At 36.0% G+C, this 13,666-nt stretch overlaps 2 protein-coding genes across 6 annotated transcripts in view; one reads left to right on the forward strand and one right to left on the reverse strand.

The window, feature by feature from the left end:
* LOC111415183 (synaptic transmission protein complexin) overlaps window positions 1–13,666 on the reverse strand; it is a 308,454-nt gene that overhangs the window by 274,059 nt on the left and 20,729 nt on the right. The window contains exon 1 of one of the 5 annotated variants that reach the window (XM_023046735.2): window positions 5,533–5,637. The exons of the other annotated variants lie outside the window; for them this stretch is intronic. The gene's annotated coding sequence lies outside the window, so the exon portion shown is untranslated. Of the gene's footprint in view, window positions 1–5,532; window positions 5,638–13,666 lie in introns of those variants that run through there. 5 annotated transcript variants of the gene reach the window in all.
* Window positions 1–13,666, forward strand: part of LOC111415181 (DM13 and DOMON_DOH domain-containing protein skeletor) — a 34,377-nt gene that overhangs the window by 5,399 nt on the left and 15,312 nt on the right. Inside the window, exons 2-5 of the mRNA XM_023046732.2 lie at window positions 4,030–4,185; window positions 5,987–6,168; window positions 12,475–12,637; window positions 13,379–13,638. Of these exons, the coding sequence (XP_022902500.2) occupies window positions 4,030–4,185; window positions 5,987–6,168; window positions 12,475–12,637; window positions 13,379–13,638 (761 nt within the window). The remainder of the gene's footprint in view (window positions 1–4,029; window positions 4,186–5,986; window positions 6,169–12,474; window positions 12,638–13,378; window positions 13,639–13,666) is intronic.

Raw genomic sequence — 13,666 nt, forward strand, 5'->3', positions numbered from 1 at the left:
ACAGAACATGAAAAACATTCATTCTAATACACAAAATTGTTATGTTAACATTGGAAAAACCCTGATATAAAGGACTCAACATTTTTTTTAGAAACTCTTTTTTTTAGAGTAGCTACAGAAAGCACCATAAGCATTAATACAAGCTGTAGTCGTTTGGCATTAGCGATTTCAGATTATATTATATGTGAGACACATCTGGATTGAATACAATTACGAAAGTCTTTGATCATTCAAAAACACTTGCTAATTTAGAAATTTAATGTCAGAAAACGTTAGTAAAGGCCTTGCAGTAAGCGATATAGAAAGATCAGATCGGGTATAGAGATACAATTAGCGGTCTAGATGTTAAGAAAGCTTTCAAAATGTATAATACGTAATACCAACGTAGCTGTCAATTGTGGAAACCTTAACTAGCAAGTGCCATATAATTTGCAATGCCCAAGCAAAAAGATTGATCAATTTGTATTAATCTATAAATCATTGTGTCCACGTTGTGATCAACGCAAAACATGTAAAGGAGTCTATCCATATCTCTACAGTCAAAACCAGGAATATAATAAAACCAAACTGTTGTAACATCTGAGTTTAAAAAACAAAAAACTTTAAAAGACAATTGTTGTCCCCTTCACCAGGAAACGAAAGTTGGATGGACTAATCCGTCCAACCATCCAAGGTGAAGAAATTCCTTTCTCAAAGGAAGTCAAATATCTAGGAGTAATCCTACACAAAACCTTGTCATGGAATGGTCATTTGCAGGGAGTTTTGCACAAAGCTAGACTATCCTTGTGGACTAGTCACAGTATTTGTGGAAAAAATTGGGATCTTACCCCTGAAAGACTGTACTGGCTCTATGTGACTGTGGTTAGACCTATGATCACAAACGGAGCAGCAGCCTGGTATAGGAAAATCCGACAGATCTCAGTTATCAGTAAACTTTCACGAATTCAACGAGTAGCTGGATTGTCAATCTGGTGCCATAGGCACAACGCCAACTCTAGCAATGGAGGTTCTGCTTGGCCTATCTCCGCACTTGCATATACAGAAAGTCTATAGAACAACCAGTTACAGATTTAAACAATATGCTCAAAACTGTTCCGACATGTCCTACCAATGGGCTACGGAAGACATTATAAGCACTGATACTGTGCTATCCATGCCGTCAGATTTGGCGGGATCACTATCAGTGATTAATGCTGGATACCAGATTGTACTGCCTGAGCGGCAGTCCTGGATCAAAAATGAAAATTCTCTGATTCAGGCAGATATTTGCTTGTTCACAGATGGATCAAAAACGCCTGAAGAGCTCGGAGCAGCTTACAAAAATTAGCAAGCTTACAGCCTGGGTACGTACTGTACTGTATTCCAGGCGGAAGTATTTGCTATTGACATGGGTGTTCAAATCCTTCTTGAGGAAGGGGCCGTGAAAATGGTGTCAGCTCTGGTTAATGATTGTAAGAGAACATTAAGCACACTGAGTTGTGATAACAGAGTTTCTCTGATCTGAGTCTCGGGTCACTATGGGGTTCCTGGCAATGAAGCGGCAGATGAGCTAGCACGAGAGGGCAGCGCTAAAGCTGCTGAATGCGTGGAACGATTTGCCTGCCATTGTTGGCAATGCAGCTAGCATTGCACACCTCTACTTGTTGGGTTTAGCCGACTATGTTGAATGCATTTTCCATAAAATAGTCGTCACATGTTACAGTTCGTGTTACGGAATCTGCCGAATAGAGTTTTGTTACACTCTTAACACAACATTGGCAGTCTGTGAAGGGCAAGGAAAACACTGACATTTCTGGGTTGTATTACATGGCGATTATTTCTTTTTATTATGTCTGTATACTCTCAACCTGCAAAATTAAGTGGAAGAAAACTTCGGAAACTATTACAATTACCTCTTAATCTAGCCTTCATAATTTTTCTAAGTCTAAGTATATTCGAGATAATATGCTACATGAAATCAGTTACCGTTACCAGAAGTTTTGGTAACGTTTTGTTTTGCTTCTCGAGCTACCATGACAATTTTTATACACATATTTGTGGAAAAGTCTTTACAATTGCAGAGACACACATCAAAAGCATGTTACGCATATAAATAGAACTTCTGCAATTTGTTGTTAAACTAATTTTATGGTAAATTCCTAGATTCATCATAGTAATCTCTTATCATTTGCACAATGCAATAATAAAGACTTGAATGGACGCTCTGTTCCATACTAGAGTAGATATTCGTTGTATCGAGTGCAAATGCGGAATAGATCCTATAGTATATGTCTACCACTTGGATGTTTTGTACCTCACGCCTGCAGTGAATTACGTATGCTCGGTACATTATGACAACTTTTTTGTATTCGATATTCGATGGAATAGTCAGTCCCTTTAGTTTTGTTAAAATTGGCGAATGGCATTGTTGAGATAAATTATTGTCTCGTATTCTTTTGAGCAAGTTCAATGCACAAACTTGTATCCTAGACCAGTGATAGCTCTAGTCATTCATTTAGTTCCTGGCTTTTGGACGACATTTGAGTTGATGTTATCTTTTTGTCAAAACCATCCAATTCTACCCAAAAATAGTCTTCCAACATAATAATGAACTCCATTGGCCGTAATATGTCGGCCATTTTCATCGACGAAAAAATATGATCTAATCACACCTCTAGCACGAAATCCACACCATACTTTTTGTAGTTGTAATGGAATTTCTTGAAACACATGTGAATTTGTTGCTGACCAATAATACATATTTTATTTAGTGACAAAGCCATGAAACCAAAAATGAGCTTTATCACTGAAGATGATTTTTTGATGAAATTTTTGCAGAACACAACTTAAGAAGTTTCGGCACTTCAAAAGATTAAGAGGCTTTAAGAGGATTAATTCGCCACAAGATGGTTTCCCAATTCCTGTGAACGGCATGGAATCGATTGATTTGGTTCATTTTGAACTGAAGCACTGAAATTATCTCAGTGGCACAATATTCAATAATGAATACTTCAATTCGAATTTAGCTGGCGGCATAATTATTGCAACAGAAAATTGGAGCAAGCGCTTTTAAAGAACATTTATGGCCTGTTGACCTTGACAGAACATGAAAAACATTCATTCTAATACACAAAATTGTTATGTTAACATTGGAAAAACCCTGATATAAAGGACTCAACATTTTTTTTAGAAACTCTTTTTTTTAGAGTAGCTACAGAAAGCACCATAAGCATTAATACAAGCTGTAGTCGTTTGGCATTAGCGATTTCAGATTATATTATATGTGAGACACATCTGGATTGAATACAATTACGAAAGTCTTTGATCATTCAAAAACACTTGCTAATTTAGAAATTTAATGTCAGAAAACGTTAGTAAAGGCCTTGCAGTAAGCGATATAGAAAGATCAGATCGGGTATAGAGATACAATTAGCGGTCTAGATGTTAAGAAAGCTTTCAAAATGTATAATACGTAATACCAACGTAGCTGTCAATTGTGGAAACCTTAACTAGCAAGTGCCATATAATTTGCAATGCCCAAGCAAAAAGATTGATCAATTTGTATTAATCTATAAATCATTGTGTCCACGTTGTGATCAACGCAAAACATGTAAAGGAGTCTATCCATATCTCTACAGTCAAAACCAGGAATATAATAAAACCAAACTGTTGTAACATCTGAGTTTTAGGAGGATCTTGTTGATTTTACGAGACGACTATGTTCTTAGTGAGCAGAACTTGTTGGTCATAAAGGTTAGCCAATGTAATTCTCTTGTATACTTTTTGATTGTGTTTACTAGCCTTGCACAATTATAAAATAAAGACTATCAACATTTGGTGTGAAGCTTTAATAATTGCAGAACTTAAAGTTTCTATATCATCGGCCTTCACGACCTTCAGTAATTTCAATTTTTTAATCTCTAAAAGATTTTTATTATTATTGATTACGAGCTCTGCTCTCTAATCACTATGAATTCTGCAATTTTTGAAACCATACATGAAAATGATAAAAATTAAATTAACGATATAATTTTTTTCTGATTGTTTCAGTAATACTTTTACTTCGATCATCTTATGGAGCACAATATTTGGGAAAATCCTTAGGAAAATTGGGAGAATTTCAGCATGGAGTATCCGGTGAAGTATTCGCTGTAGACGGCAGAACTTTGCATATCAAAGACTTCACGTACGACGGACAGGGCCCGGGTAAGTGTTGGTGTGTGTGCACTTGGAGACTTTACTACAACTATGGCACTTGATAAAGGTGGTGTAGATCTACTCAAAACCGGGATCTAAATCCGGGTCAAAGTACCATCCCAACAATGAAAGCTGCACGGCGCTCTTAACCCCACTTTATGGCGTCTCGCCAGTTTCAATTTCCCAAGTGCTCTGTTTAATTGGTAATGTTTGCCGCTTGCTTTCCAGTACACGATGGTTACAAACTAAACACTCTGTAGAACTTACTAAATGATGCACAAGACTTATACATTAGTAAATAAACCTAAATTAATTAACGCGTTTAGATGATGAAAAAATTTCTTGATTTATAGCGTTATTGTATTCTTTAACCCAGATTTTAAAATTGCACATTTACATAAGAAATTTACGTAATTATCGCTTTATCCTTAAAATGATTAATGTTTGATATTCTTTAAAAGGAATAAATTTCAAAACTGACAACTCGTTCGAGAGTTTTAAAAGAAAAGATCCGTTGAGGAAACTTGAAAGTAAAAGTAGAAGAAACTTTCTTCTCAAGGTCACGAAATTGGTTTTCACCGAACGCGACTTAAATACCAATCAACCACTCAAACTGGTTATCTAGAGATCTTTCATCTAGAAAGTGCTCCACATCGATAAAAAAATTATGCTATTATACGATTTATATACATAAAAGTTTCCAATGGCATATAGGTTATAATTTAAAATTAGAATTCATGGAAATGAGAATTTTGTGGTTAAAATCTAACCGACAACGGGATGGAGGTCACGAAGAATCGAAAAACCAAGCAGTAATAAATTTTATACACAACATGGCGAGTGCTTTTCCGTGAAATTAATTTCAAGATCCGACACGAATTATCCCCAGGTAGGAAATTAAATTCCTTACTTTAAATATTGAGCGAAGAACTTTCAGAAAACTGCAAGCGCAATAATTGAAATTTACTCTCGTTATGAACACCAAACTAAATATCATTCTATTTTTATTACAAATATTTCCATAAAAATGTGTTAATTTCTTTTTAGCTCATTATTAAAGAACACAACTTCTTTTGTCGGTTCATGATGATATTTTGCAAATATTACGTGATCATTTACGTAATGAACCGGACGAAACTTTCTCTCTGCAGGCAAAACAATAAAAAAAAATAGTTGGTGAACTTTTGCCACTGACATCCCAAGAGTGTGGTTGTTGAGGCAAAGTTTCTGAGGTCGCAGAAAAAGAAAGCAACTGTCGCGAAGACTTCTTGACTATACTTTATTATTATTGCGTTAACACCGAGCCCTTGTTATACGACGCCATCAACGTATACAACAAAAATAAACATGACTTACCGTGTGTCGTAAATATTTTACTACCCAGAGGAGCACATTTTATAGATTCTTTACTAGAGACGTTGTAGCAATTCTACACTGCTCTCGAAGCGGTCGTCCTTCACTAAAAATGCAGATTGTCATGGGATCGATGCCAAACCGCTGTTGCAATGATCGTACGTTTTGTGGATAACCGTACATTTTTTATTTCTTTACAGCTCTTAAAACCCGCATCAATTGTCGTTAAATTCACTCCGGAGAGTTCTTAATTGAATACAGTGAAAGTAAGCTAGTTTAACATCGATTTTCATCGAATTAACTACCACTTGAAGGCGTTTAATTTTGTTAACGATTTATTTATTTTAGGTTTTGTTATAGTTTCACTTCCTTTCGTCCTAATTTTCTATTTTATTTTTTCACAAAAACAATAATTTAACTTTTGTCATTTCTAAATTATCTTATTCCTTTTTTATAGCTGCATATTTTTGGGCTGGAAGTACAAAATCAGTTGGAAACCAAGGTTTTCGTATTCGAGATGAAAACAACAGTGGTGACGTTTTAAGAAGATACCGAAAAGAAGGAGTAACTTTAACACTTCCAGAAGGAAAAACGTTAAGAGATATCAAATGGTTTTCGGTTTGGTGCGAAGAGTTTGAGGTAAGTAAGAACGTGGTTCGTTGAATGTTATCGATTAATTCTCGGAGCGGCAGAATCCGACGATTGTAGCTGACAGAAACGCCCCTAGTCCATTGTTGCAAGCCTATGGTCTTTTAATTGCCGTCTTCCATTACGAAGACAAATTTGCGCTCGAGCGGAATGTCGGACCAGCAGTTTCTCCTCGCGGTCGTTTCGTCCCGCCGGAGGGCTTCCGAGATGTGTATCTCTGGCGAGGTATTTGCCACGGTCAGTTTGAATAGATCGACTGAGCTCTGTACCAACAATGGAAGCTATTATTTCCGGTGAACGCCACTGCTATACGTCCGTAGACGTGGAAAATTGTGGGCCAATTGGTTCTGACACAGATCATCATTCTGTTTTCGTTTAATAGAAAATCCGGTCTCATACTTTCATTCTAATTATTAACAATAAAGATGCTATTACTTTCTTCCAATTATTCACGAAGAAGAGTTTCAAGTTAATTTTCCTTTTTTTTTCTTTAAGAGAGAGAAAAGTATGTATTTCAAAAACGTAAAGAACATTTGTTATTTTAACGTTCAAAGTCGTTACACTTTAGGCAAAGTTCCAGAACAAAACCGAACTCGTAAAACTTAAGTGTATTAAAGGAAAATACTCGGTTGAGCAAAAGTTTCTGTGCCGGCTAAATTAATAATAAACACTAGACATCGTTGATTTCCCTTTAAAATTTCTGACCGTATTGTTTCTATATCTTTCGTTTTGAGTTTATTAAAACTGTTTAAATTTAAACAATAATTTTATTGTTTTTCTTTCAAAAACTTTATTAATTATCAAATCCCTGGTCCTTCAAATCTCATACATTTATTTGCAGAAAATTCAGCTATAAAAACCTTTTGCGAATACTCGTGTTGTGTATAAAAAGAGTTTTCTCCGTAAATGTATCAAAAATTTTAGCGAATCAGATCAAGTTTGCTTCATAACGTGTTATCTCTCAATTATCACAGCGAGGAATAGATACTTTGAGCACAATTCCTTCCCCATCCTATTTTCACTATCTTTTTGCTTTCGAATTGCGTTAAGGCAGTATTACTTTGTCCTAAAATATTGTTGTATCAGTATCGCATCGCACAGGGGTATTTGGTACCAAAAGTTGGTCAAAACTCTGTTTTTATTCGTATCTTAGTGAATTATTCTGATTCGTCATACGCACTCTCCTCATTTGGTTGTTCGTCTTCATGGACACTTTTTTGATTTTCTTTGGTAGAAGTTATTGCAGCTTTTGATGGAAGAAGAAGATGGATGATTTCTGTGGAGAACGATTTCGTTGATTTTCTTGCCAATGGGCGTATACTTGCAATAAGAGGGTCAGAGCTCAAGTAATCTATGTATCTCTATTACACGTCTCTTGAGAAAATTTTCTTGCGAATCGTTGCTATGTACGAAAGTTTTTGATTCTGATTCCAGCAGCCTCCTTTAATAGTTGCCCAATCGGCAACAAAGCACGTGGAATAATTTCAGCACCATGCACTAAAATTTTGTGCATGGTTGGTGTCATCGAATGCCAGCTGCATCAAGTAATATACAACTGAGCTGTTTCGTATACATATGTTTTAAATTTAGGGACATCAATCTCATGTCCACTTGATATTGCTTCCAATATAATCTTTAATCTGTAAATTAAGGTTTTGTCAGCTCCAGTAATTTCGCTTGTCGATTTAGGGCCTTGGAAAAATCTTCTAGCCGAATTTCCGTCATTAGTATTTCCAAAACCTGCTTTTGAAATATCCACTAATATCCACTTAAATATGTAGTAGTAGATCATTTAAAAAGAAATAGCTTTATTGAATTAGTTGCTCAAAATGTCCACCCAGTTGCTGTATACATAGTCTAGCTCTTCTTAGAATTGAAGTGGTAGCTCTGCTAACAGTCTCAGGATCAGCACGAATAGTTTCTGTGGCATCCATAATTCTCTCTCACCATAATTACGCAAGATTTTTTAGAAATAGCGTTACATCAGTCTTAAAATTAAAGTCTTCTGTGCGTGGTAGTGCATATTTGTACAGTGTGTTAATTAATTATCGTACCCGACGTCATCATTGCAAGTATGCAACCAAATACGCCAATCGCGTATTGCAATACCAATAGTGTGATGTTGGTTGTATACTTGCAATGATGACGTCGGGTAACCAAATACGCCAATTGCATATTGCAATACCAATACTGTGATATTGGTTGCATACTTGTAATGATGACGTCGGGTACGATAATTAATTAACACAGTGTACGTGATGTTACCAAACTAATTTTTCCACACAATTTATTGTAAATGTAATTACCTTCCACACATCTCCTATCTGAATTTCGCGTAATCTCGTCGTCTCCTTAAAATTAGATCGATTAGAAACCCTGAAAAGGCCAAAATTTGCAATTGTTTGAAGAAAATCGATTTTTCCGGAATATAAGAAATTGTTAGGAAAATTTTCTTTTTGATTCTGATGCAAGAAGCGACCAGGAATATAATGCCGTTGAAATGGGATCGATTAGAAACACCGAACAGGCCGACATTTGCTTATGTTTGAAGAAAATCGATTTTTCCGGAATATAAGAAACGGTTAGGAAAATTTTCATTTCAAATTTGAAACAAGAGGCGACCATGAATACGATGCCGTTGAAATTAGACCGATTAAATACCCCGATCACGCATTTTTTTCAGTTTAAAATCTATGGCCAACCTCACACGCGTGCAATGCAGTTCTGTATTTGCTATTCTATTTTTTTGTTAACCAAGCGTCCCATCCCTGCCATTGCTTTTGTTTCCTGCCTTACTCCACTGGAGATTAGTTCAAATTTATCTCCAACTCCATTTCCTTCCCAGCAATATCCTTAACATTTCATGTAGCCAATCTGCCCCTTCTACCAAAAGAGCTCCTTTGGCTGTTCATTGTATCATTGTATCATGGAACCAACTAGGTTGCAAAACTGTCTAGATAATTTTTTCGTAAATTTTACTGATCCAGTCACTTGTAATGTAATAGATACTTTATTCTCAGATCATATGGCTTTAATTATTGAGTTTCAGACTCCCAAAATTAATAAAAGTAATATTTATAGAACGTTCAGTCCTATAACAGTAAGGGGCTTGGAAACCTTTTTTGATAATGTTTGTGGGTATGACCTTAGTTTTTGTAAAGATATGGAGCTCCACCCCAATTATAAGACTAATATTTTAATTGACTTTTTGAGAAACGCGGCTATGATCGCTTTCCCTACTATAACTGTCAAAGATACTCGTAATCGTGATTCACTGAATATAGCTTGGTATAACTCACAACTTAGGCAACATAAAGAAAAACTTACTTTTCTTTGTGAATTATACAGAATCAATAAAAATCCGTACGTACTTATTGAACGAAATAAATGTCGTAAAGCATACAGGTTAGCAGTGAATCACCCTAAACGAAATGCTACTGATAATTACATCATCAATCATAAAAATCAACCGGCAGCTATATGGAAAATAATTAATACCTATAAGTCTTCTGGGAATGCTGATGGAAAGGATAGTAATTTAGACGCGAATGAACTTAATAATTTCTTTTTAAATGTATCGGATAGATTGGCTAATAATTTGGAAGGGGACGAAGATCCGCTGTCGTTTCTCTTAGAACATGTCAATTACACAAATAGGGAATATTTTACCTTTAAAGCTTTCTCACAGGTGGAGGTACGGGATTCCTTTGACGCCCTTAAGCCTGGCAAATCGGTTGATGCGTTTGGTTTAAATGCGGTCATGATAAAAACGGTCAAAAACTGTCTGATCCCAGGACTTACTGCTCTTTTCAATCAGTGTTTAAACACAGGATGTTTTCCTGATAAATTTAAGTTGGCAAGTGTTTTGCCGCTATTCAAAAAAGGTGATATTGATGATCCTTCGAACATTAGACCAATTAGTATACTGCCAGTGTTGACGAAAATTTTTGAAATGCTATTGAAAAATCAATTAATCAATTATTTTGAAACTAATAATATTTTTAACAAACAACAATTTGGCTTTAGAAAAGGACTCTCTACGACACTGGCTATACAAAATTTTATCGAGTATGTGGTCGATGGTTTTGAGGCGTCGCAATACACTGAAGCTAGTTTTTTGGATCTTACCAAAGCTTTTGATTGCGTGTCCCATTCTATTTTAATACGTATATTGTACGCTTACAATGTCGCCCCGGACGCTTGCAAGCTTTTGTCATCTTATTTTACAAATAGAAGTCAATTTGTTAAATTTAACTCGGTGATGTCTAACCCTGGGAATATTACAAGTGGTGTTCCTCAGGGGTCAATTTAGGGTCCTATTTTATTCTTAATATATGTAAATGATTTGCCTTTTTTCCTGAGTGGTGGAAGCTCAAGTTCAATCTTGTATGCGGATGACACAGGTTTGCTGACAAAACATGATTCTGACGTTGATGCCAGGGGATTGCAAGATTTAATGTTAAAATCGGCAAGGCATTGGTTTGCAAGTAATCCTCTAACACTGAATGCTGATAAAACAGAAGTAATGACCTTTACACTAAAGCTAAATCCTATGTAGCGGATAGAGGAGTCAGGTTTTTGGGTGTTCATCTGGATTCCGGGCTTACCTGGAATGTTCATGGTGAGAAATTAGCCTCACGCTTAAGCTCCACTGCTTTTCTATTGGGTCGTCTGTCTGAGTTTTTCTCTACTCGGGTATTGCATTCCGCGTATTTTGCGCTTTTTCGGAGCCATCTAAGTTATGGGTTACTGGCCTGGGGACATGCTCTGATCAATAAAAGAATATTTGGGATACAAAGAAGAGCTATTAGAAATGTTGCTAACTTGAACTATACTGATGACTGTAGGCCTTCTTTTATCAAATTAAAAATATTAACACTTATTTCATTATATATTTTGGAATGTTTAAAGCTCACTTTTTTACATCATAGTCAGCACAGGAAAAATAGTGATGTTCACAATTATGGCACTAGGGGGAGGAATGACATTCGACCGGAGGCACTGCGACTGGAGAGGTCGAGAAACGCATATAATTACTATGGAGTGAAGTTCTTCAATGTCTTGCATTGTGGTTATAGAAGCTTACCTTATAAGGCTTTTGTAACCAAAATTAAAAATGTTTTAGTGGTGAAGGCGTATTACTCCATAGATGATTTCTTAAACGATATACAGTCCTTCGATTGATATTTTTATGATGTGTTACGACTGTGCCTTTGTCGCTACTGACCGGGCACCGATTTATTACACCGATTATTTTATCAAGGGTTTAATGTAATGTAATGTATTTAGTAATTTATTCTTTCTTATATATGTTTTTATGTTGTATTTCTATTTCGATTGTGACGAATGTATGCCCTCTGGGTTATTAACATAATAAATTATTATTATTATTATTATTATTGTAATGTCTTTTATCGATATCGCTGGCGTTAAACTTACTTACTTTTTGCAGGTAAGGTTTGGTTACTTTTTGTGACCATTTGCTTTTGGCCGGTGTCTCCTCTACTCTGCATACTCAGTTCATCATGTTCTGCTGTTAATGTTTCGTTATTCACCACCAGTTTGTTGTATCTTATGTATGCGCGATATCCTTTCTTTCCGGCCTTTTTCAATTATTATAGAGTCAACAACTTTCTCTCTTCTTCTATTTTTTGGAACTTTTATCTTAAATGAATTGGGTGTCAGTTTAAGTTGGCTGGCTTTATGTATGAAATTAATGTTGTCTCTCTTATCATCATCTTGTGCCGTAGTTTCTGGAGTATAACGTATAGCTCCGCTTCTTTAAGTATGGCTAAAGTCCCTTCCAGATTCATCGTTATTGTAATTAGATACTTAATTGTAATTGTTAGAATAACTATTGTATATAGTGCTTTTATGGTACTATTGTAACACTTTGTCTTCTTATTCTACCAAGATATTAATGTTGTTTCCAAAGTAGGTTATCCACAAACAAACTTTTGGTAAACTGTCTCATCCGCTTGAATTATTGACACTCTACGGCAACTTTACGTTTCCCAAACGATTATGGTAATCGCTGAGGAACTTCCAATTTACGCGCATCGTCGCGTGCAAAACCGCAAGCCAACCCAACCGACTAACCAACCGATAACAACCACCTTCTGCCTACAACCGTCTCATTATCCGCAATTATTTTCGCGGCAGCAACAACGACAGCGTTTCGTAATTTCTTCTTTGGGGTCGCCACAAAAACAGTTCCCACAATTAGGGACGGATTTCCACTTTTTTGTTGTCACTGTTTGTAAATTATAAATTAAAGCTACAGTTTCTCATTTCTAGGTGAACTTCGGCGACGTTAAAATTCCAAGGAACTTTGACTTCCCACGCCCACAGAAGTTAGCGGCTCTTCAAGGGGTTCATGGTATCTCCTCCGATAACATCGTGGTCGTTGATGCTCAAACTTTACTGGTTCCTAACCTTTCATACGATGGAGAAGCACCAGGTAAGAGAGAATTTAATTTAATGCAATTCACAAACTCTTCTAAAAACAAATTATAAGGACTAAAAATAATAAAGTAAATAAAAAATTCATCTCGGTTTGTATCGTTGTATATTCCAGTGGTAATTTAAAAATCCGTCGCCAATAACAATAACTCGTCCCCCTCACAAGCCGATTCACAATACTTCTCATCAATCTCGGGTAAACAAGAAACGCGAAAACAACGCTGGATGAAACGTACAGATAAACAGAGAGAACGAATGAAAGAGAGACATTATCAATCCCTTTTACTTCCTTTGTGCTCGACTCGTCACCGAAACAAAACCCCGTCATTGTTTATGAACGCAGGACAGAACCGCCAACGAACGAGACAGATAAACGTCGAGAATACAAATTCGCGGAGGGGTTGGAAAAATCGGGAAAACGAGCTGGATTTTCCATCTCGACGGTGCCGCTCCCTTTCCGTTTATAGAATCGATGGACGTACTGACCGGAACAGCCGAAACTATTTCCGATCGCGTAAATGTCAGAATGTAAAGAATAAATCCGGTATTTTATAACACGAATTTTGTGGTGAGCCGAAATCCTTTTATGGATAACGATTATTATATGTAAATATTAACTGAAAATCCCGAGATAAAACCAATAACTTTTAATACTATAAGTCCATGCTTTACTTTAATATAACGGGTTACAAAGAATTATAAATATGTTTTAAGAATATAATTAACGCATTCTTTATAGATGCTAAATTCTGGACTGGTCCAGGTCCAAAACCATCACCACAAGGTATTAGAATCCCAGATGAAAATGGAAAAGAAGTCCCATTGAGAAGATACGATAGAAAAACGGTCGTTTTAACATTACCAGGTGATCTAACAATCTTTGATATCGGTCATTTTGGCATTTGGTGTGAAGCATTCACAGTGGATTTCGGCCACATTCAAATTCCACAAAACTTAAACATTCCACCATCACTTAAAATGCTTGGAGTAAGCCCTCAGGTAAGTTTCATTTTTTAATTTAATTAAT

Source organism: Onthophagus taurus, chromosome 2 (genome assembly GCF_036711975.1).
Source record: "Onthophagus taurus isolate NC chromosome 2, IU_Otau_3.0, whole genome shotgun sequence".
NCBI classification, from domain to species: domain Eukaryota; kingdom Metazoa; phylum Arthropoda; class Insecta; order Coleoptera; family Scarabaeidae; genus Onthophagus; species Onthophagus taurus.